The 21,538-nt window shown below is 40.7% G+C and overlaps 1 protein-coding gene and 1 long non-coding RNA gene across 2 annotated transcripts in view; one reads left to right on the top strand and one right to left on the bottom strand.

Annotated features, from left to right (window-relative positions):
* The window catches only part of LOC146688853 (anoctamin-4-like), a 64,518-nt gene that overhangs the window by 19,058 nt on the left and 23,922 nt on the right, over positions 1 to 21,538 (top strand). The window contains exons 4-15 of the mRNA XM_085437692.1: positions 8,286 to 8,486; positions 9,190 to 9,338; positions 9,502 to 9,651; positions 10,733 to 10,833; positions 11,472 to 11,516; positions 11,594 to 11,725; positions 11,946 to 12,052; positions 12,747 to 12,802; positions 12,938 to 13,059; positions 13,274 to 13,408; positions 14,460 to 14,556; positions 15,009 to 15,069. Of these exons, the coding sequence (XP_085293818.1) occupies positions 8,286 to 8,486; positions 9,190 to 9,338; positions 9,502 to 9,651; positions 10,733 to 10,833; positions 11,472 to 11,516; positions 11,594 to 11,725; positions 11,946 to 12,052; positions 12,747 to 12,802; positions 12,938 to 13,059; positions 13,274 to 13,408; positions 14,460 to 14,556; positions 15,009 to 15,069 (1,356 nt within the window). The remainder of the gene's footprint in view (positions 1 to 8,285; positions 8,487 to 9,189; positions 9,339 to 9,501; positions 9,652 to 10,732; positions 10,834 to 11,471; positions 11,517 to 11,593; positions 11,726 to 11,945; positions 12,053 to 12,746; positions 12,803 to 12,937; positions 13,060 to 13,273; positions 13,409 to 14,459; positions 14,557 to 15,008; positions 15,070 to 21,538) is intronic.
* On the bottom strand, positions 15,204 to 20,171 carry LOC146688855 (uncharacterized). The gene is made up of 4 exons (XR_014916183.1): positions 19,849 to 20,171; positions 16,700 to 16,817; positions 16,165 to 16,308; positions 15,204 to 15,910 (listed from the first exon to the last, which is right to left on the bottom strand). It is a non-coding gene; the product is annotated as an uncharacterized LOC146688855 (long non-coding RNA).

The following is a 21,538-nucleotide window of genomic DNA, read 5'->3' as shown; positions in this document are numbered from 1 at the left end:
GGGACTCAAGGTCAGGCACATAAAGTAAGAATAAGGTGAGTTTGCTTACTAAAAGACATTAGAAGTCTTGGTGTAAGTCTGAAAGAGATTATCAAAGCCAGTGAACGGGTCACAACAGTAATCTAAACACAATGGCAAAAAAACATGGACGCTTAAATCTCGTGGTGTGTCCACAGATGTGACCATAAAACACTGAAATAACAAGCATGGCCTACTTCTCCTCACATTAATTTTGATGACTTACTTGCTTCAAATACCGGAGATCTTGACTCCAAACTATTTAGCAGACAAGTTTAAATTATTGATACGACATCCTGTAAATGAAAAAAGTATTTGGGCTGCTCAAACTGACACAGTGGAATGATATTATGTTAACAGAGAAGGCTCACCACACTAAAAATGCAGAAAATAAAATACATAATCAAACCGAGGTTGTTTGAAGTTATTCAAACAGGCTATCCAGATTTATGTGTCACTTTTGCATCTTCAAAATCAATAAAGACCTGTTTGAGTGACCACGTGAAGCTCCAGTGTTACATCAGTTTACACAGTTTAATGAATTTTCTTCAGACGCAGACAATTTCTCGCTTAATGTTTTGCACCATTCCACTGCTGGTGTCTTTTTTTCAGCTTTTGTTCAAACTGTCATTATGTCATCATGAAGCATTTAATGACCCTCAGCATATCGCAGTGAAAAAGTCACAGCAAGGTAACTTTAACATAACTGTGATCAGCTATTTTTAGTTCAAGCTTGTGTGGTTGGAAAGTAGCAATCAGTTCGGAAAAATGACCTGCATTAGCATGAAACTATTCGTTTTGTTACAATGGTGGCTGGTCGTACTAAACATGGCTAAAGTTTCATATAATCAGGTCAGTGTATGTACAAGTAACCTAAAATGAACCAAACTAGCTTCAGCTCTGGCAGTGAGCACCGAAGCCCCTCCAACCTGATGCTTAAACCTTTTGTTTGCTACGGCAACCAATTGAAAGAAAGCTGGCTTGAAGTGAAGGAGGCCTTAAAGGAAGTGGAGCTAAAGCAGCATGGTTCAGGATGAACTGAGGTGCTGCACCAAAGCTGAGTCGGACAAATAAAGATTGTTACATTTCAGTTCTTCTTGGTGGACATTAAGGTATTTCCAGGCTATAGAAGATATTGTGGTGGACCACTGGAGTGCTCCACTCACACCCAGTTCTCAGAAAGTGTTGTTGCTGTGTTTTGGAGGGAAAGTATTCAGTTCTGTGGTGATGAGTAATAAACGAGCAGTGTTTATCGAGAGCTCTCGTGTCGTCTGTGTTTACCTCCACATTGGTGACCCCTGACTCGAACATGCTGCAGTCCGATGGTGGCACCGACTCCGCTCTGGATGCATCAGCAGCCGCCAGCCCTCTGCCTCCAGCTGCAGCTACGTTTGCTGTGGCGCTCGAGCTGCCAGACTTTTGGCTTCACGACCCCCCGTCGTGGTTCGGCTGACGACACTAAATATCACCATGTGGTGGCTTCTCTCAACCCGCTAGCCACCCGTCGTGCGTTGACTCTCCTCCGGGACCCACCCACCCGAGGGAAGTACGGGCTTGGACCGGACGACGGGGGATTCCTCTTCACCCACATCTTCCTCCGACAGCCGGCGGCGGCCGTGAGAGCCGGCCTCGCCAACTCTCCGCTTCTGGGCACGAAGGATTATCGCTCCCTGGCTGAGGACGCGGATCGTATTCTCCTGGCTACCCGCACTTTCCACGATCACGACCTAGTTCCAGCCTCGCCGGCGGCGCCTTCCACTTCCCCGCTGACCTGCCACGACGTACCCGATCCTTCGCTGACGGCAAAGATCACGGCACAGCGACACCACGGACGGGACCTCTGTTTCTACCATCGGCGTTTTGGCGCCGGAGCGCGCCGCTGCCTCCCGCCTTGCGCTTTTCCGACCCTGGGACATGGACCCCGCCAGCGCGCTGTAGCGGCCGCAACCGCTGGCGACAAAGAAAAACTGCTCTTCATAGAAGATTCGCCCTCTGGGAGACGTTTCCTGGTCGACTCTGGCTTCCAGAAGAGCCTCCTTCCCCCGTCTGGAGCCGACAGTTTAGCAGCGGGCTGCGGACCGCAGCTTGTTGCGGCTAATGGCTCTCCCATCGCAACGTTCGGGGAAAGGTTCGTGACTGTTTGTTTTCATGGTCGGGATTTCCAATGGACCTTTGTTGTTGCCGCTAGCTCTGTACCTATTTTGGGCGCCGATTTTCTTTGTGCCCACGGACTGCTGGTCGATGTCGCTAACAGACGCTTAATCGATGCACTGTCTTTTTCTTCAATACCCTGTTTCACTCGTGCCATCGATCCCCTGAATCGGGCTAATGTAGTGACTTCAGGGAATGTTTTTCAGCATTTGCTCTTGGAGTTCCCTTCACTGACTGTTCCTAATTTCTCAAACACGGCAACGAAGCACGGGGTTGAACATTATATTCCGACGGTCGGTCCCCCAGTGTTCGCACGCGCCTCGACCCCGCGAAACTCTCGTCGCTCGGGAAGAGTTTGCCGCAATGGAGCGCCTCGGCATAGTGCAGCACTCGAATAGTGCCTGGGCTTCTCCGCTACACATGGTGCCCAAGTCAGACGGTCGGTGGCGGCCGTGTGGGGATTTTTGCCGTTTGAATAATGTCACGGAGAACGACCGTTACCCCATTCCCCACATCCAGGATTTTTCCGCCCACCTCGCCGGCACCTCGATTTTTTCTAAAATTGACTTGGTGCAGGGGTAACACCAGGTTCCCATGCGCACCGAAGACGTCCCCAAAACTGCCGTTATTACCCCTTTCGAACTGTCTGAATTTCTGCGCATGCCGTTCGGCCTGAAAGGCGCGGCCCAGACTTTTCAGCGGTTGATGGACTCTGTTTTGCGCGGGCTGCCTTTCGTCTTCGTGTACCTTGACGATATATTGGTGGCCAGCTGCTCTGAGAGTCAGCACGCGTCCCATCTGCATCAGGTTTTCCAGTGCTTGCCGGCACACACAACCCCTCCAAGTGCCAGTTCGGCTTGCCGGTTCTGGGTTTCTTGGGCCACCGCATTTCCGCTGACGGTGTGGTTCCGTTGCCAGACAAGGTCCGGGCCGTTTCGGCTTTTCCGCATCCTGCGTCCGTTAAAGCACTGCAGGAGTTCTTGGGGATGGTCAATTTCTACAACCGCTTTCTCCCCAGAGCTGCGCACCTGCTGCAGCCTCTCTATGCTGCCTTGAAGGGTAAAACAGCTAAGGACACGATTGATTGGCCCCCTGAACGCATCCAGGCATTTTCTGGGGCCAAGACCGCGCTGGCAAACGCCGCCCTGCTGGCCCACCCGTGGACCACTGGAGGGCTCCACTCACACCCAGTTCTCAGGAAGTGTTGTTGCTGTGCTTTGGAGGGAAAGTATTCAGTTCTGTGGTGATGAGTAATAAACGAGCAGTGTTTATCGAGAGCTCTCGTGTCGTCTGTGTTTACCTCCACAATATATAATTTCTCCACAAGCGCTAACTAGCAATAACCAGAGTGACCACTTGGAAAACTTTTTTAGCACATGTGAGTGAGATTAACCTGCTCTACATCTAGAGTAAAGGAATAAAAACGGAAATATCTAACAAAAACTCTTGTTCTGTTAGTCCAGTTAGCTGATCAGATGCTTCTGACTGTTTTCTGCTTTAAATTGAAACTCAGAGAGCATTCTCCAAACTGTGGAACAGCATTCCCCTCAGTCAAATCTGCTCCATCCAGCCTGGACTGGACTTAAAACTCATTTTTACTCACTGGCATTTGAATCGGACTTGCTCATTGTGTCTTCACTCACTTTTTCAGCTTCATGTGTTTAGCACCTATTAAAATGTAAATGGTAAATGGCCTGTATTTGTATAGCGTGGATGACTGGTTGTGTAAAGCGCTTTGGGGTCCCTAAGGTCCCTAAGGACCCCAAAGCGCTTTACACAACCAGTCATCCACCCATTCACACACACATTCACACACTGGTGATGGCAAGCTACATTGTAACCACAGCCACCCTGGGGCGCACTGATAGAGGCAAGTATGTATTTTAGTCATTTCTTATCCAAAGGAAAGGATTTACACGTGCTTAAATTGCTTTATTTTAGCATTATGCAATTCTGTTGTTCCAACTTAATGTACTTGAGTTGAACCAACTTAATTCATTAATTGTGAATCAACTTATATACTGCAGTTGAGTCCAATTTAATTAAATTGAGTTAATCCAACCTTTCCAAATTAGAGTAGTCCTGCAAAAGTACTTAATGCTAAGAGAAAGCCATTTATAAATGTCAAAATACCTTTCTGTGATTATTTTAAAGTTCATTTAAAGAGTTATTTCTTGGAGTGTCTAGAGTCTAGAGTCTGATTAACATAAAACGTGTGTAGACATTGCTTTTATAACAAAATGTACATACTGTAGCTGTCACTCCAGCCACTTGTCCTTATCAGGCTCACAGGGGGGCGAAGGGGGCTGGAGTCTATCCCAGGTGTTATAGGGCAAGGTATAAGCTGGACAAGTCTAACACAGCTTGGACAATTTAGAAAAATCAATTAACCTAACCCCACTAAGCACATGTTTGTTATGTGGGAGGAAGACAGAGTACCCAGAGTGAACCCACAGGGAGAACATGCAATCTCCACACAGTTGGTGGATTTGAACTCAGGACCTTGCTGTGAGGCAGCAATGGTAACCACCGTAATGTCATTCAGAAACAATATGACTGCAAGGCTTGATGCAGAATTTTCTTTACATTTTTGTCCTTCACAGGTTAAACCACAAAAAGGAACAATAGCATACATGTGGTGTGTGTATGGTTTTCTGCCACATCCAACCCCAGTGATTTTCCTGATACAACTACTACGAGTTGACAAGTATTAAAACTACATTAAGAGTATGAATATAGTTTATAGTAAGTGAGCACATGTGGCACAGGTAATACTTTATGAGAAAACTTGACACAACATATATTTTTTCTAATACAAAAAAACTGCATTATGCATACAAAACTAGTGAGAATAAAATAAATAATAAAGCAACAACTTGCAAGACTAGGCTGCATGTAATGGCATGTTATATAAAATCTTAAAATAGAATTAACAAATTCTTCATCTGGTAATTGAAAAAATTTAAGATGCATTTTTCTTGGATGTTCAAAATTAAAGAGGAAAAGGAAATAATCTACAGTGCCACTGCTGAAGTGTGGCTTTATTGAGTTTAAGAAAAACAGATATGTGTACACCCAAAGCTTTAGTACCATGTGACCTCAGTTGTGGCTTGGGTTACAGAAGCACGATAAGGTTGTTAAAGATTGATGAATACATTGTTTGACTGGCCACTGCCTGGCAAGACAGCACGATGTAGGCTAATATCTGGTGTCTCAGTCCTCCGAGAGCCAATATTTATAGTAAGCAATTCTCCTTTCCATTAACGAGAGCAGCGTTGCAGTGCTGAGGGTGCTGAGGAAACGGGGTCGGGAAGTGTACGAGGTCATCACATACTGCCTGGGTTTAAGAGTTGAAAATAACATGCTAAAAAAGCTTCTCATGTCAGAACTATGGAAGCTAATTTCCACCAGTAACACAACAATAATAATAATAATTTTTCCATTAAAAACTATAATTGGTTTTTTTTTAACTGTGCATGTTACACAGTAGAAAAGTACACCAATTTAAACTGATACAAAACTGGAATACGTTCAGGTATTGAACAAACTTTAAATTTTGTTGTGAGCAAAGCACAATCCATATGTTGCGACTGTTTCACTTAATTTTTATGCACGCCCTCCTGAATACAGATTATGTGTGCTTGAGTCCGACTCCTCCAAAGACACCCAGGCACAGTACAATATACGTATGACATCAAAGGAAAAGAATAGTAAAATTAGGACTTTATTTCAGTTTTTCAATTTAAATGAAGCGTAAAAGGTCGTAAATATTCATACACTCTTTAAAGTTCGTGATTAATTTGATCTTTTTTCACTTACTGGCAGAAATGAGTTTCCATAGAAGAACTTTTAATCTCAAATCTTGAGATTAAACTTTATTCATCTTCTTTGAATAAATAAAGTGTTTTTTCAGTGTGCCCTCTCTGAAGGTTGCAGGTTGAGTTGGTCACCCTGTTTTCCACTAGTATCAGATTGATCATCTTTCTATTAGCCTCGTCCATGGAGTCCAATGTTCCAAAGCATCAACGGCTGATTAAAGGCTGGGACGACTCCCCAACCTCTATATCTCTGTCCCTCTTACCACCGCTCAGCAGAAAAATTTAGCTGAGTCACCTTTGCTATCACAAACGTAAATTCACCATGCAGACCTTCAAGACAGCCAACCCCCTCTCTCGAAGTCTTCTCACTCTCCAGAGGACTGAAAGTAAGAGACACAGACCTGTTTAGATTGTTCGTTTTATGCTAAGCTTGGAATAATTTCTCCCTCCCAGACGGGCACAGTCTAGTTGACCAATAGCTCCAATTAGCATATGTGTTGCCATGTAGAGTGTCTATCTTTGGAGGGTCTTTCAAGGTTAATCTTTGCTAAGGAGATAGAAGTTACAGAGCTGTGCTTTTTCTTTTTTTCCCTCTAATTTTCACACAGATTCCTCTGCCATATTATCTGTTGCTGTACATCTGTTCCTGCTGTTTTTGTCTTCCTTTTAAATTTTGCTGTTACGCTTCAGCAAAAACTCAAGGAAAGTGTTTGTATAGTGGGAATCTCTGTCTACGTCTTCAGCATTTATTGCATTCTACCCATTGGCTTACACCTTGTATGATGTGCAGCACGGCTGTTCATCAGCATTTCCTCTTAGGGACTGTTCCTTTCCACTCTACACTAAACTCTAGCTACCTTTGTAGATGTCAAAACCTCCATGGATTAAAGATTTAGAAAAGACAGTCTTGATTGCCTGTGAAGCTGTAGTTTTAAAAATATTTCTTTTACAACAAAGTTTTATTTATTTTATTTGCAGAGGGGGTTTGTTGTTGTTGTTTTTTGGAATACCCAGAGTGACCACTTGGAAAACTTTCTAGCATATGTGAGTGAGATTAACCTGCTCTACATCTACAGTAAAGGAAAAGAAAAGGTAATTTTCTCTAACGAAAACTCTTTGTCTGTTCGTCCGGTTAGCTGATCAGATGCTTCTGACTGTTTTCCACTTTAAATTGAAACTCAGAGAGCATTCTCCAAACTGTGGAACAGCATTCCCCTCCCAGTCAAATCTGCTCCATCCAGCCTGGACTGGACTTAAAACTCATTTTTACTCACTGGCATTTGAATCGGACTTGCTCATTGTGTCTTCACTCACTTTTTCAGCTTCATGTATTAAGCACCTACTAAAATGTATTTAAGTCATTTCGTATCTATTCCCTTTTGTGCTTTTTGCTTTTGTTTGTTTGTTTTTTTAAATCTATTTTGTCTTTTGAACAGGGTTTTGGTGCCGGTTGTTAACAATGTGTTAAAAATGTGCTTTATAAATACATTAAGTTGAGTTTGAGTCAAGTAATCTAGCCTTAACTGCGAGTGAAATATACGTAGAAACATTTAATTTGTTTGAAGTTCAACATTAGTTAACTTAGCTAGCTGAGCAGCCTTGTGTGTGTCGAGCTCTACTGGCCATGATGTGAACAAGTCAAGTGCGCACAGGCAGAAGTCACAGTTGGGACACCAGCAGTTGACTTGTTAGCTTAGGAGTTAATAGTTAACATTTTATAACCAGTCAACTTGGGCATTGTTAGTGAAGTCAACATGGTCTCTGGCATTTCTAGAATAACTTTAACTGTGTTTTTGCAAGGCTGTCAGATGATGCTGGCTGGAGGGGCCCTTGTGACTTTTGTGTGTGCGTGCGTGCGTGCGTGCGTGCGTGCGTGCGTGCGTGCGTGCGTGTGTGTGTGTGTGTGTGCAGAGTAATTGCAAGTTTGCAAGTTTTGCCTGCCTGGCCCTGATTATTTTTGTTGATTTATTCCTTGGGATGACTCACGTTTAGCTTCGGGTCTTTGGTCTTGATGTATTCTTCTTGCATGGATGGCCATTACCGTGTAGTTAGTGAGAAAGCTTTACCTGGGGGACGTTCTGACAGAAAGTCTTCTCATGTTCACTGTCACAATAGTTCCAAGTCCAGATGACACGGTCAATACTCGACCAGTTGCTCGCAAGTTTATTACTAGACTTTCTGTTGTGTCTTAAGCGAGAGCAAGTAAATGGAAAAAGATAACAATAAGCACTAAAAGATTAATTGCTATCTCTTAAAAGGAAGCAAAAAACGACAGTAACGTGCTGTGTATCCTTACAGGTGCAAGTTTATCTCTACATGGGTCTGAGCTCCAGCACCAGAGCCTCCGCCGACACAGAGTCCAGCTGCAGCCCTCGGCCTCTGGCTACCGGGCAGCAGACAGACCTCTCACCTTCCCCTCCTGTGGGGAAGAAGACATCATGGAGGAATCTTTGGCCACAGCCCCAGATTCCAGCAGTCAAGATGATGTGCCTCCACTGGGTGAGCACCACCAGCAGCAACTAAATTTATGTCGACTTCACTCAGCTTATTTTCTCCCAGCAAGTTTAGCTGACAGCATTGTGGTCTTTCTAATGAATACCTTTACATCAGCTAATAAAAGGCCATCACTGCTCAGAGAAACTTTTTCAGACTTGCGTGCAGGTTGTTGGCATTTTCAATTACTGTATTTAGAGTTGTTCCCCTTTACCTGATATAAAAATAGTAAAATACGATAGTCCTCTCTGCTCTCTGCTCTCTGCCAACATACTTGCTTTTTGCGACAACACAGATTAATTAAAGGAGTTAGATACAGTACAGAGCATCGTGAAAGAATCAAAAGCCATTTGAATTGGAATTTAATTTAAAGTCCCTTTCCTCTCATACAAGCTCTTGAATAATCAGCTCCTGTTGTGTCTGAAGATGCCACTTGTGGTTTCTATAGTTCTTAAAAGTAGAATTTGAAGCAGAGCTGATTCTATCCCGGAGAAAAACTTCTAACACTACGATCGTGTTGATGTTTTTGAGCTTTTTAGCTCATTGTTTTGGATTTTTATAGCTAAAAAATAATAAGGGATGAAAAGGTTTTCTTTAGCTGTCTTATGATTGCTCAGTTATTGAATAAGAACAGAAGAAGAGTCAGCATTTTTACTGGATTAAAAGTTAGTCAGCTTGGATTCTATTCTCGTTTCCATTTACTCTCCAGTTGTGAAGGATGTTAACGTGCTTCTTGAACGAGAAAGGTCAGGTGGCATCAGCAGCCCGTCCAGAGACGACGACTCCACTCTGCAGAACCAGGGCACCCACAGCAGCATCCTTGATGACAACACAAAGTCCAGTGCAGGTCTCCCAGAGGTCAGCGGTGAAAATAAACAAATCACCGACAGCCAAATGTTTGCTTATTCATCCATCCATCGTCAATAATAGACAATAACTGAGTCAAAACAGCAGAGATAACGGTTCCTCTAAATGGCTACTTGCTATTCTTTGCTGACTCTCTTTATCTGCGTGGCCTCAGGGGAGGAGTAAGTCCAGTGGCCTTTGCTTCAGTGATGGAAAGAGCCGCATCGATTACATCCTGGTCTACAGGAAATCCAGTTCACAGTCAGAGAAAAGGGAAGTATTTGAACGGAACATCCGTGCAGAGGGCCTGCACATGGAAAAGGAGGTAAAATAGCTGGCTTGCACAGTGTTTGTTAACCATTTACTAATCCTTTCTAGTATTTTGCGCTTTGCAGGTAAAACAGTTTCTAAGACCTTTTCCTTTTCTTTTTTTGACAGCAACAATAAAAGCAATGTGACCTAAATTATTCTGAAGCATCTCCTTGTGGTTTGCAAAATCCAAACAATAGACCCAGTCAATGAATGAGGCAAACTTTGGATTATAAATCATTTATGATATACCGTATTTTTAAATTTGTTTTGGAGGTCAGCAATGTAGCACTCAATTCGTTCTTCGGCCATATATCTATTGCTCAAGAGCAATTCTTATAATCACAGGACATTAGCAAAGCAAACGTAGTCCAGTTCTTTAAAAAGCGATGACTCCAAAGTAAACGAGAAGCTCGATAGTTTCCGGTGCTGACAGAGAACCAGCTTCTTCAGCCAACCTGCAATTGCATTTATTGTGAGTCTCGCTCAACAGCGATACCATTTTATATGAGGAAGTTATTTAATGCACAGCCCTATTATGCATGTAATCTAAATGGCCGAAGTGTTGAATTTTAAAATGCTCAAAGCCTTTGTGCCAGGTCTGACAGCTGGGGGCTGTCGAGACGTTCAGCACTCGTAGAGCAAAATCAAATGTGCCGATCGCAATTTTCCCTGCTGCTGCTTCTCACTGAGCAAAAGTGTCACTTGATAGAATGGAGAAGGTGGATGTTGTGATGCTGTGTGTTAACCTCAGCTCTGTTTGCTGATGCTGTACCGCCAAGATCGTCATTATCTAGAGTGCGCAGCGGAAGGCGACGGTTGTTGTCTCCTTCAACCTTCAGCCCACTTGTGTGTATTTCTTGCATGGAGTCATTTAGTTATTTTTAGGTCTCTGCAGTTAGCTTCTGATTCATGTACCCTTAGACAGACTCCTACACAGTCAGGAAGTACAAACAGGTGAGGAAAAGAGCAGATGCTCAACAGCCTGCAGTGAGATATTTTGTAGCTCTTCCCTTTAAAAAATAAATTCTGCTTTATATATATATACATATTATAAAACGGTATAGTATATTTATGTGTGTTTGACTTCATTACAGGCCTCGTTAACAAACAGTGATGTGATCTTCTTGAAGCTTCATGCACCATGGGATGTTCTCTGTCGCTATGCAGAGCTCATGAACATTCGCATGCCTTTCAGGTTAGACAAAACTTCTAATGATGCTAATGTGAAAATAATTAAAGCTGCCCTGTCGAATTTTCTTGTACACAAACAGAAGTTATTTGCATGTAGTGTAATGTAACCCCAACAGATCACTGAGCCTGATTCTTCCAGGGGTTTCTTCCTGTAAAAATTGAGTTTTTCCTTCCCAGTTTCACCAAGTGCTCCCTCATTTAGGGTCTTTACTCTACAATATAAAGCACCCTGAGGTGACTGTGCACTCTATAAATATAATATTTAATAATTACTATTCAAACATACATGAAGATACAGTATAAAAAGCAAAAAAGCTCTTCGTTTTATGTTGGCTGCCCTGTTCCATTTCTGTCTAGATGATGCCCCACTGTTTTAACACGGTAATATAAAATCACCATTAAAACAACACTTAACACTTAATGAGATCCATTAGCTGAAAGTTGTAGCTTATTTCTATAAAAATATCTTAAAACCCAGTGCACACAGTAATTTTAAGCTCTGTGGAATTTATTGCACTGTTGAATAGATGGAAGCCCAAATTGGTTGTAAGGTTGTATTTATTTATTTAATGAATTAATTATCAAGTGATAGCATCCTGAATGAATTTCTTCTTCTCTTCTCATCAACATTCTGTTTTCCAGGAGGAAAATCTTCTACATGCACCGACGGCACAAGTTTATGAGCAGGTGAGTGTCCATGGCAACGTGTAAGTGGACTAAGCAAACCCCCACTGCTGCAGCTTCAACAGAAGCTTCTCTTGCAGGATGGAGAAGCGCATCAACAAATTCCGCGGCTGGCTTCCCCGCAAGCCCATGAAGTTCGACAATGACAGGCTGCCCGACCTGGAGGAGAACGAGAGCTTTACCGCCCCCTTCAGTCGATCGAGGATCCATCAGTGAGTTGTTGAGGAATGCTTCACCCCGAGAGACTTTTTGAACTTAATCTTACACCGCCAGCTGGTGCATTTCCATTCCCTCTTTTGTACTTTAGCCTCTTATATGCAAATTGGTGCACAGTGTAAAACACACTTTTGCACTTACATATGTGCACGTATATACAAAAAACCTATCAGTCAGGGCAGACAGACTTGTTCTAATCAGTTTGTTTCACTCCAGTTTCATCATCCACAACAAAGATACATTTTTCAACAACGCCACCAGAAGTCGCATCGTTCACCACATCCTGCAGCGGGTCAAATATGAGGAGGGGAAAACTAAGATGGGTAAGATTCTGTAGAATTAATGAAAATTACCAAAAAATAAATTTAAAAAAATACATATCAATGCACAAAATGCACCAGAATATTATTGTATATAAGCACCGTATATTTGACTAAGAAATCCATTTGGTTTCCATTCTTTTTTACACTTTAAGCTTATGTGTAAGTTTTCAGACTTTAAATATGGTTTTATAACATTTTAATATTACTATTTCCTGTTTATCAATGCCTTTTTATAAAAAAAAAAAACACCAGACAGTCCTATCTGATGCATATTAATCCAAGGCCCATAAAAAATGGCAGCTCATGCTGTCTCAAAAACTCCGGATGAATTCTCAAAATCCTTTTATGACAGACTTACAGGCATTTCTCCTGATTTTATCCCAGTGGTTAGTTGTGGCATTACATCAACAACAATGAAAAAATCCTCTTTAGCTCAAACGGTGTTTCTGCAGGGACCAGAATTTCAGCCGATATCTGTAAAACACCCCCAGCTGCAAAATTTTGACTCAATTTTTATGAGGTTTTTAATGAATGTGTTTGCATGAAACCCCGTCTTCTCATGCAAGGCTTGATTTGATTATGCATTCACACGGTAAATTCTAAATGTGAACACGGAAACGGTATGGCTCCACCTGACTTCACTCCTTTAATGATTCTCTTTCTTTCTTTTATTTATTTATTAATTTTTTTGCAGGGCTTAATCGTCTTTTGAGCAATAATTCATACGAGGCAGCTTTCCCCCTTCATGAGGTAATTTGGCTGCTAGAAACCTTTCACTCATTCATTTCCACCACCTGTTTTGAAGTAGTTCTTTGCTGTGATATTATATCACACACAGAGATCATGTCTATGTGTACATAAACATATATATGCATGCTTTAACAGGGGAGCTACCACAGCAAAAACTCCATCAGAACGCACGGAGCAGACAACCATCGGCACCTCTTGTATGAGTGCTGGGCTTGGTGGGGGGTTTGGTACAAGTACCAGCCGCTGGATCTAGTCAGGTAACTACATGCACACAATTAGATCTGAAAGTATATTGAAATGAGAACATCATCATCATCAGGTAGCGATAGCTGAAATATCTTTACATAAAATTTAGTTAAGACATCATGATGTGTTGTGTAGCTTTTACCACATACAGGTGTAGTTTCGAGGCCATTCTGAGGGAACAAACTTGTTTTTTCTCATTCCGCTTGTGCTCGGCTGTTGTTCCAGGAGGTATTTTGGAGAGAAGATCGGACTGTACTTCGCCTGGCTCGGCTGGTACACGGGGATGCTGTTTCCTGCAGCTCTAGTTGGCCTACTGGTATTTCTGTACGGGCTTTTCACTCTGGAGCACTGCCAGGTCAGGTAAAGACACCTCCTCTCTGTAGTGATAAACATGTGTGTCCTGCTATTCTTTACTCTGAGCGTCTACAGAAGAAGACGCATTATTTTCTTCAAACTGCTGCATCTTTCCACGAATCCTCGTGTGCAGAGCAGACTAAACGTTAAATTATTTTTACATACATTTGGATACATTTAGATCTATAATGTGTTGAAAATGTTTCTATTTCAGTCAAAGACTGTTGCATATAATTTAATGTTTGCTTGATGCATGAAGATTAAAACTAACAAGTTTTAAAAAGAGACTTTTTCATTTCATTCAATTTTATGTGATGATTATGCAGAAAAAATAGAATTGGGCTGAAAGGTCTGTTGCTTTATTGTGGAAAGGTCTGTTGTCTGTTGTGTAGCATGTAAATAAGTAATAAGTAACTAATTACTTTTGAAAATAAGTCATCAGTAAAGTAACAGGATTTCTTTCTTGGAGAAGTAATCAGTAATTAACAACTAATTGCTTTTTTCAAGTAGCTTGACCAACACTGCTCCTAAGGTATTTGCTGTCTCTCTCAGTCAGTACTAAAATGAATTTGGAGCCTCTTCGTTTAAACTATATATACGTTTATGTTTACAAAAACTTCAATCATATCCTGGCTGTTTGATTTAAAATTCACTGCAGTGATAATACGGAGGCAAAACTACAAAAAATGTGTGTTTGTCCAACAGATTATGGAGCTAACTGTAATTTGCAATTTGAGATGAGGCAACAGAGTGTGAAATTGTCCTCTGTACGTGATTATACTGGATGCTGCTTAACTGAAACAGAAAATCAAACGTGCGCAGGCTTCTTTGGCTGAAAAATCTCACACAGAAGCAAATGTTCTCTGTAATGACTTTTCTTAAGAACATAATTTCATTTACCTGAACAGAGATCACACACACTTACGTTTTGCACTTGTATTTTTTAAGAGAACTCAGACTTGCGTTAGTCTGGGTTTTTCTGTGACTTTGTCTCTTGCTGGATGTTATAATTCTTGTCCTACTTGAATGCTTTGGTCGTTTGTTTGTCGTCGTCCAGCAAAGAAATCTGCCAGGCCAACGACATCATCATGTGCCCCATCTGTGACCAGTACTGCCCCTACCTGAGACTGTCAGACAGCTGCATCTACGCCAAGGTAAATGAAAAGGGGGACGAAATGTTCCCAGCAGCTGATACTTGTGATAGTAGCCGATCTCAGTGTTAGTTAAATAAATATGTGTTAAGAAGCTGTCTATCACTAAATGAGTCCAGTAGGATTGAAATATTTGTATATTTGAAGTATCATCAAAAAGAGATTAATGAGGGTATGCTTTGGGGTAGCCCTATGTTTTGATTCACAAGCTACCAGTTTATGAATGAATGTGCAGTGTCCTCAGTTTCTCACCCTTCAATCATCTCATCCTACTTGGAAACACTGTGATGAAAATGACATTTTTATCATCCAAAAGTATTCTTAGGAACATACTAACTGCACATAAACCGGCACTAAAATCTTTGACATTTATGCATCTCATTGAATCAGGTGTGTAGATTTTTCCTAAATTTGCTTTTTGACATAAAAATGTGTGATCTTGTCTTCGTTTTAAGGTCACCCATCTATTCGACAACGGGGCCACTGTTTTCTTTGCTGTGTTCATGGCTGTGTGGGGTAAGTTAACATTGAACTTTGGAAAAATGCAGCAGGGAAACACATAACAATGAGGTTCGTACAGTGCTGTGCTGCTGCACTGTCTGATAACCTCTTCTGATGTTTTCTAAAAGATAGAGATTACTGTGCAAAAGCCTTGAGCCATCCCTCATTTATTTGTATTTTGCAGGGAACATGGAAATTAGGCTTCTTTAACTATATTCAGGTTGGCTGTCTTTTGTTCCATTCAGCCTCAGGATTAAATAAACGTGCACTTGTTTGTTCCCACTCCTGTTTGATATGTAAAGCAGATCAAAATAGGTGGATAGATTTCTGCTTTAATTTTTTTTTTCCTAAATGACTCTCTGTATATTGTTTACATGATAAAAATTAACTGAAAAACAACAACAGAAACAAAAAAAAACCCCAGTTAATTCCCCTAAAAATCATCACGTACAAGGAATGGACTGAAAATGAATGAAGCAGCAGCCAATAGCTGAAGACACTAAAACATTTCAACACAGAGCTATTTCAGCAATTTTATATATTATCAAAGATTTTCACATTACACAGTAACATCAGTCGTTTGTATTTCTTTTTCAATTAGTATTAATACTCTAAAAACAAAACATTTCCGAATTTTATATATTTAAAAGATTAAACAGACATTTACAGTTTCATTAACACTGTTTAAAAGCCTGGTTGAACTGTTAGACACGTGACTACTGAACAAGGTCCCAGTATATGTGCGGTGCACTTAAGGAACCTGTGGGCTGTTCATAACTTTCCTCCACTGCTGACACGGCAGGTGATGAAGAACCAGCAGCATCATAAAGGTGATCCCTGGACTCTTTAGAAATGCCTTAGTGACAGAAAAATGGAGCACAAAAAATGCACAAAATAAAGAAAAATTACTCAAAAGTCACATTTCTAACAGCTTAAACTCAAAATGATACATATCAAAACAATGTTGATGTTTAAAAATAACTACCATCTTTAACAGGTGTTCCTGCACATTGATCTTCACATATATAATCAGAAATGTTGTTGAACTGTGTTTAATTTGAGTACCTATGTAAAGGAAGAACAAAAAATAGAGTAGCAACAGATGCTCACCAAGGATTTTTTTAACATCGGTCGGCTGTTTGAGAGCCTCTCGTATTCTGTTGTCATATCTAAAACATCTCAGCATGAAGAACAGAGCTAAACACAGCTGGAGGATGAAGATCAACACACACAGCACGATGACAATGTTGTTTACTGTTGAGGGTAAAAAGGAGGGAAGAGGTACAAAAAGGCTTTAACAAATCAGACTGACAGAACAGGAATAAAACTTGGACCTTTGTTTCTTTATAATTATTATGAATTACCATTGATTACTTTCATAAATACAATGTACAGACAAATGAGGCGTAGCTTCATTCAACGTGAACTAATTATTGGATAAGATAAAAGATAATGCCTACATTTAGTGTTCAAAGAGGCACAAAGTCATTATTGATACTTTCATAGTTTTCTAGGGTGGGCCTAAGAGTACAAATGAACTGTTGAATAAAACAGTGCAAACAAAATCTCATTTTTCTATTTGTTTTCTGAAGTTGTAGTAGTTGTACAGAATCAGGACTCTTTTGCATTGGAAATATTATAGTACCAGCTGATTGTTGTGCTGTGGACTCCAAGTGGATGACCTCTGGTTGAGAAAAGACCAGAGACTGGTTCTGGTTCTGGAGGAGCCCCATCAGGTAGATCTTATTGCTCCAGGAGATTTGCTGTGAAGGCAAAACAACGGGCATTTGGATTTTGATCAGCTGGGCTTGGAATTTTATTCCAGCTTGTCATTGAAAAGAAGTTAAATTAAAAGCTCCGGTGGACGAGTTACTTGTGTTTGTGAGCTGTGTATAACTAAATAAAGGAAAGCTCAGTATCCGTTCATATAGAAGTTAAATTTGCCAGAAGAAAACAAATACTCTACAGCTTGTAAAAGCTCAGACCAGCGTTACAGCAAGCTACCACGTCCTTTCAACTAATCGCTGGCTTTTTAACTTTTCAAAATGCAATTTAAAACTTGCTTGGGAAGGCACGATGTGATCAAAAATGATTCCTTTGATTTTCTTTAATACAGATTTTTCCAGTTTTTGTAGATGTCATTTGCATACTTTGGTACCAACTGGCTCATGGCATTGTCTATTGTCTACTCTGCATGATGAAACAAAAAAAAAAAAGTTAAGAAACAACCTGAGCACATGGAGTTCTTATGCAAAGACATCCTAGTAAACTACAACTTCAGTGAAAAAACTTATTGTCTATCGATCAACCATTTCCTGAATTTTATAGTGCTGATGATGTCGTGTCTGACGTCATTGGGCTAGTCTGTTTTTATGTAGGAATGTCTTTTTTGCTTTTATTAGGAATTCAGATGTTATTTACTAAGATCATTTACCCTCATAGAGAGCCACTGAGGCATGTAAAAGAGCTCATCATGGTTCAGTCAATGTTTGATAATCTGATAATGATTTGTTGTAGGTCTAGCAGTTAGTTACTAGTTAGTTAGGTTTGAAGCAAACACAATTTGAGCGTTGCTTCAGATGAGCACAGTTTGGTTTAGTGGTATGCAATACTGCAAAATTTGGTATTGATCCATTACCACGTAATTACAGGACCATTATCACAGATGTTTAGTGTTTTCAGAGGGAGAAACGTTTCGTCACTCATCCAAGTGACTGCTTCAGTCTCAGCTGACTGCAGGTTTCCCCAATCTTATAAACAGTACATTTGCCCTTCAATGACTGAAACCAGCCCACTGAAGGAACAATGGGCTGTGAGGTCATTTCCTTGATCATAAATATGCAAATTGTCATGACCATTGATCAATAACCACTGATCAAAGACCATTGGTCATTGATCAGTGGCCATGAGTACCATTCACAGAGAATTGGGAAATGGCTGCAGTCACAGCATTGTAAGATGGTGACAGATGTACCCTTAGGCCCCCTCCTTCTTGACTCCCCACATCAGACCAGTCCTAAATCCCTGTCCAGGATTAAATGAGAGTCCACTGGCCTGTAGGTGTGAGTAGATAGTAGAGTCCCGGCCTGACGAGGTAGCTCTTCTGTGTTGTGCCATCCGCTTAGTCAGAGGTTCTTTGGTTTCCCCGATGTATAAATCCTGGCAATAATCCTGGCACTTAACAGTGTACACTATGTTACTCTGTTTGTGTTGGGGGACCCGATCCTTGGGGTGGACCAATTTTTGGTCCACCCCAAGGATCGCAGCGCAGCGCGATTTGGGGTTTAAAAGCTTCAGAGACGCTGTGTTTTCGAGAAAATTCGTCTCAACTGTTCCGATACTCCTGAGACATCAAACGTTTCTCCCACTGAAAACGCGACGTCCAGATAAACTGAATCAACTTTTTGGGATAACAGCGGCTTATTTGTTATAAGTTTTGAAGTATCTATCCTCAATATGCTTCTTCTGAATACACCTACATGTCTTTGAATTTTAATTCCACTATTAGAGTGTTTTGTTGTGTTACTTAATAAAACCAAACACAGCTTTCACAGTTTTTACACAAATTTTACAACTGGCACTTTCACAGACCTACAATGTAACGACTTGACCTGAGAGTCAACACAAAAGTATCCTTGTATTCAGACATTTTCATTCATGATTGAGCAAATTAATGAACCTAGAGGAGAAAATCAAACGAAAGCATTGATCCTGTCTCGCTAGTATCGAGCCGATAACAATACCAACATTGGTATCAATATTAAACTGAGCAGCCCACAGCTGGTGGGGCTGTGCTGTCTATAAATAAGCCTGTAAATCAAATGCTCCTCTCTGGGAAAACAAAATGCCTGATGACATATGTATGTGGCATGTTTTTATCTGTTTAAGATTCTGACTATGATCCTAGGTGCACCTTCTAATGTTGCTGAAGGTGCACCTAGGATGCACCTATCACAGAAGTAATAATGTGATAGTCCAACACAGCGGTTAAAAATGAGGTTTAAAGTCTTACTTTAACATGTTAAAGTGTTGCTGAAGATTATATGGTACAGTACAGGCAGCGACAGTCTTGACAGCAAGGTGCTAAACATCACTGCTGATTATCTTTTGGCTGCTTTAATTTGTATATTTAATCTGTGCTGCGGGAAGAAAGGGGCAGCTTTGATTGTGTAGCTTCGCACAGGCAAAAAATGTAAAAACTGCGGCACTTTAAATAATTCACTTTTCAGTAGAGGACATAATAACAGTCACCCAGTTAGCATGGATAGATCGATAGAGGGCATTCCCTGCTACTAAAGATGTTTACGTTTAATATAGTTCTGCAAACAACCTCTATAAACAACCTACTAAAACTAAAACTGTTAGTAATATGGTGTTGTACAGGACACTGGGATCTTGATAGGGAGCTACAACATTTTTACTCTACAATGAAATCTGCAATCCTAGTCCCTTATCTTATCAACTAACAAAGTTAACCAGCTCTTATGTAATTAACAAATAAGCACCCAACTGAGCTCTAAATAGTACAAAGTTAAACTCCACAAAATAGTTTTTTTATTTCTGTATAATAATTGATAATTCCTGAATACACATAGTTGCATTTATTAGACATTGAACTACACATATAAAAACACTTGCCAAGTTTAACAACCAGTGTAGAATACTAAAGCTGTTTTCACAGCTGCGCTGGCATCTCAGAGCACTGTTTCAAGTCTGCAAATACAGCAAAAACATTACCAGTTTTCTATTTTTATTAAAAGAAAAGTCAAAAAGAAAGCGCATTAATGTACTGACCTTACATCCACTGCTTCTCGCCGCTTGTCCGAATTAATTTTTGGGTTTCACTGCAGCACAGAATCCACTGAAATCCCCTCATTAAGGTTCCTCAGAAGTTCTCTCCCCTGCTGTTTGCTCATACAGCTGAGTGTTCGCTCTGAAAATACCTTTCTCTTATGCAGCTTCAGACGGCATGACAGAGAAAATAAATGAAAAGCTTGTGTTTGAAACACTGAGGATGAAGGCCTCTGATCTGAGCAGCGTCTGCAATAAGTAAGCCATCCGGAGGACTTTGTTCAGCAGGATCTAACTTCCATGGCTCAGCACTGTTTCTGAGTTGTCGTGCATTGTAAACACTGGATCAGAAAGCACTTTGACACGTGCCATTTTCAACACAGTTGGATAACACGGGCATCATATCAACCTCTCACTATTTACCACTCTGCAGTTAGGATTAACTTAATAGTGCATATATAAAGATCCAGAAGACCAGTAGGCAATTCCCTACACAGTGCAAGATCAACTCGGAAGCAATAGTAAAGATTAACTCATTAACCAGTGTTGGCAGTTTGTGTCAGTAATTTAAACTTCATTGTGATCTGTGGTGTAGAAAATAATGACCAAAACACTATTCTCTTACCCGGAGAGTGATGCACGTTATTTTTATTTAGTGATGTTTTAAAATTTAAACAAATAAAAGCTGAAATGTTTCATCTTTTGTGCCTATTTTATATAAAGAGTTGGTCAAATTACATATATACAGTGGTCCCTCGCTATAACGCAGTTCACCTTTTGTGGCCTTGCTGTTTTGCGGATTTTTTTGTGCAATATTCCATGTTTTTTTTGTTTGCTAGTTTAGTTTTTTTAGTTTTGTTTTTTTAGATCCTGATTGGCTGTAGACCATTGTCAATCAATCTCATGCCGTGTCTCCTGTACAGTACAGAATGTGTTCAGCTTGTTAAATTTACATAAATCTTTCACTAGCAGTGTGACTCTGAAGTGCTGCTCTGTATGTTTGTAGGTTTTCTCCCCAACAAACACAACAATGTCGATGAAACGTTTTGCACCGTCAAAAGCAACCGCGGGTGCCTTTGGTGTCATTCTACAGTATAGTACTGGACTTATTTGAAGGCTTGAGCTCTGAGAGTGTTTAAAAGAGAGAGAAAGGTGTGAAAATGTTTATGCATGTCTGAGAAAAGTGTATAAAGTGTGCCATGAGGAGGTTTACAGCCTGAAAACATCTATAATAGTTGTAAAAAAATTAAGTTGGCTACTTCGCGGATTTCACCTATCGCGGGTTATTTTTAGAACATAACCCCCGCGATAAACGAGGGACCACTGTATTGTAAAAAGGCATAATTTGTAGAAGCTACCCTAATGCAGACTTACCTGCACTTTCTTATTTTTCTATTACGAGTTTGAGCATCTTTAGGCTAATTGGTCAGGTTTGTTGTTTTGGTTTACTTTTATCAACCTGGTTCTTTGCAACAGCCAGCAAGAACAGCTTTTGCTCTTGCGTCCTTCTACAGTTTGTCACAGTCTAGCTGAGAAGCTGACTGTGTGGAGTGAGGAGGAGGACCCGAGTACAAACATGCAAAACAAATCTTTAATCTATCTAAGAACAAGCCGTTTATTCAAGGCCGGAAAACATTACAAGAGGCAAAGGCGAAACTAAACAATAACCTAAACTTGGTGACCTAAGATTAAA

The sequence above is a fragment of the Copadichromis virginalis genome, linkage group LG17, assembly GCF_057382275.1.
Source record: "Copadichromis virginalis isolate Kocher_CV1m ecotype Utaka linkage group LG17, C_Virginalis_male_GT1.1, whole genome shotgun sequence".
In the NCBI taxonomy this organism is placed as follows: domain Eukaryota; kingdom Metazoa; phylum Chordata; class Actinopteri; order Cichliformes; family Cichlidae; genus Copadichromis; species Copadichromis virginalis.
This window is presented reverse-complemented; position numbering and strand designations above follow the sequence as displayed.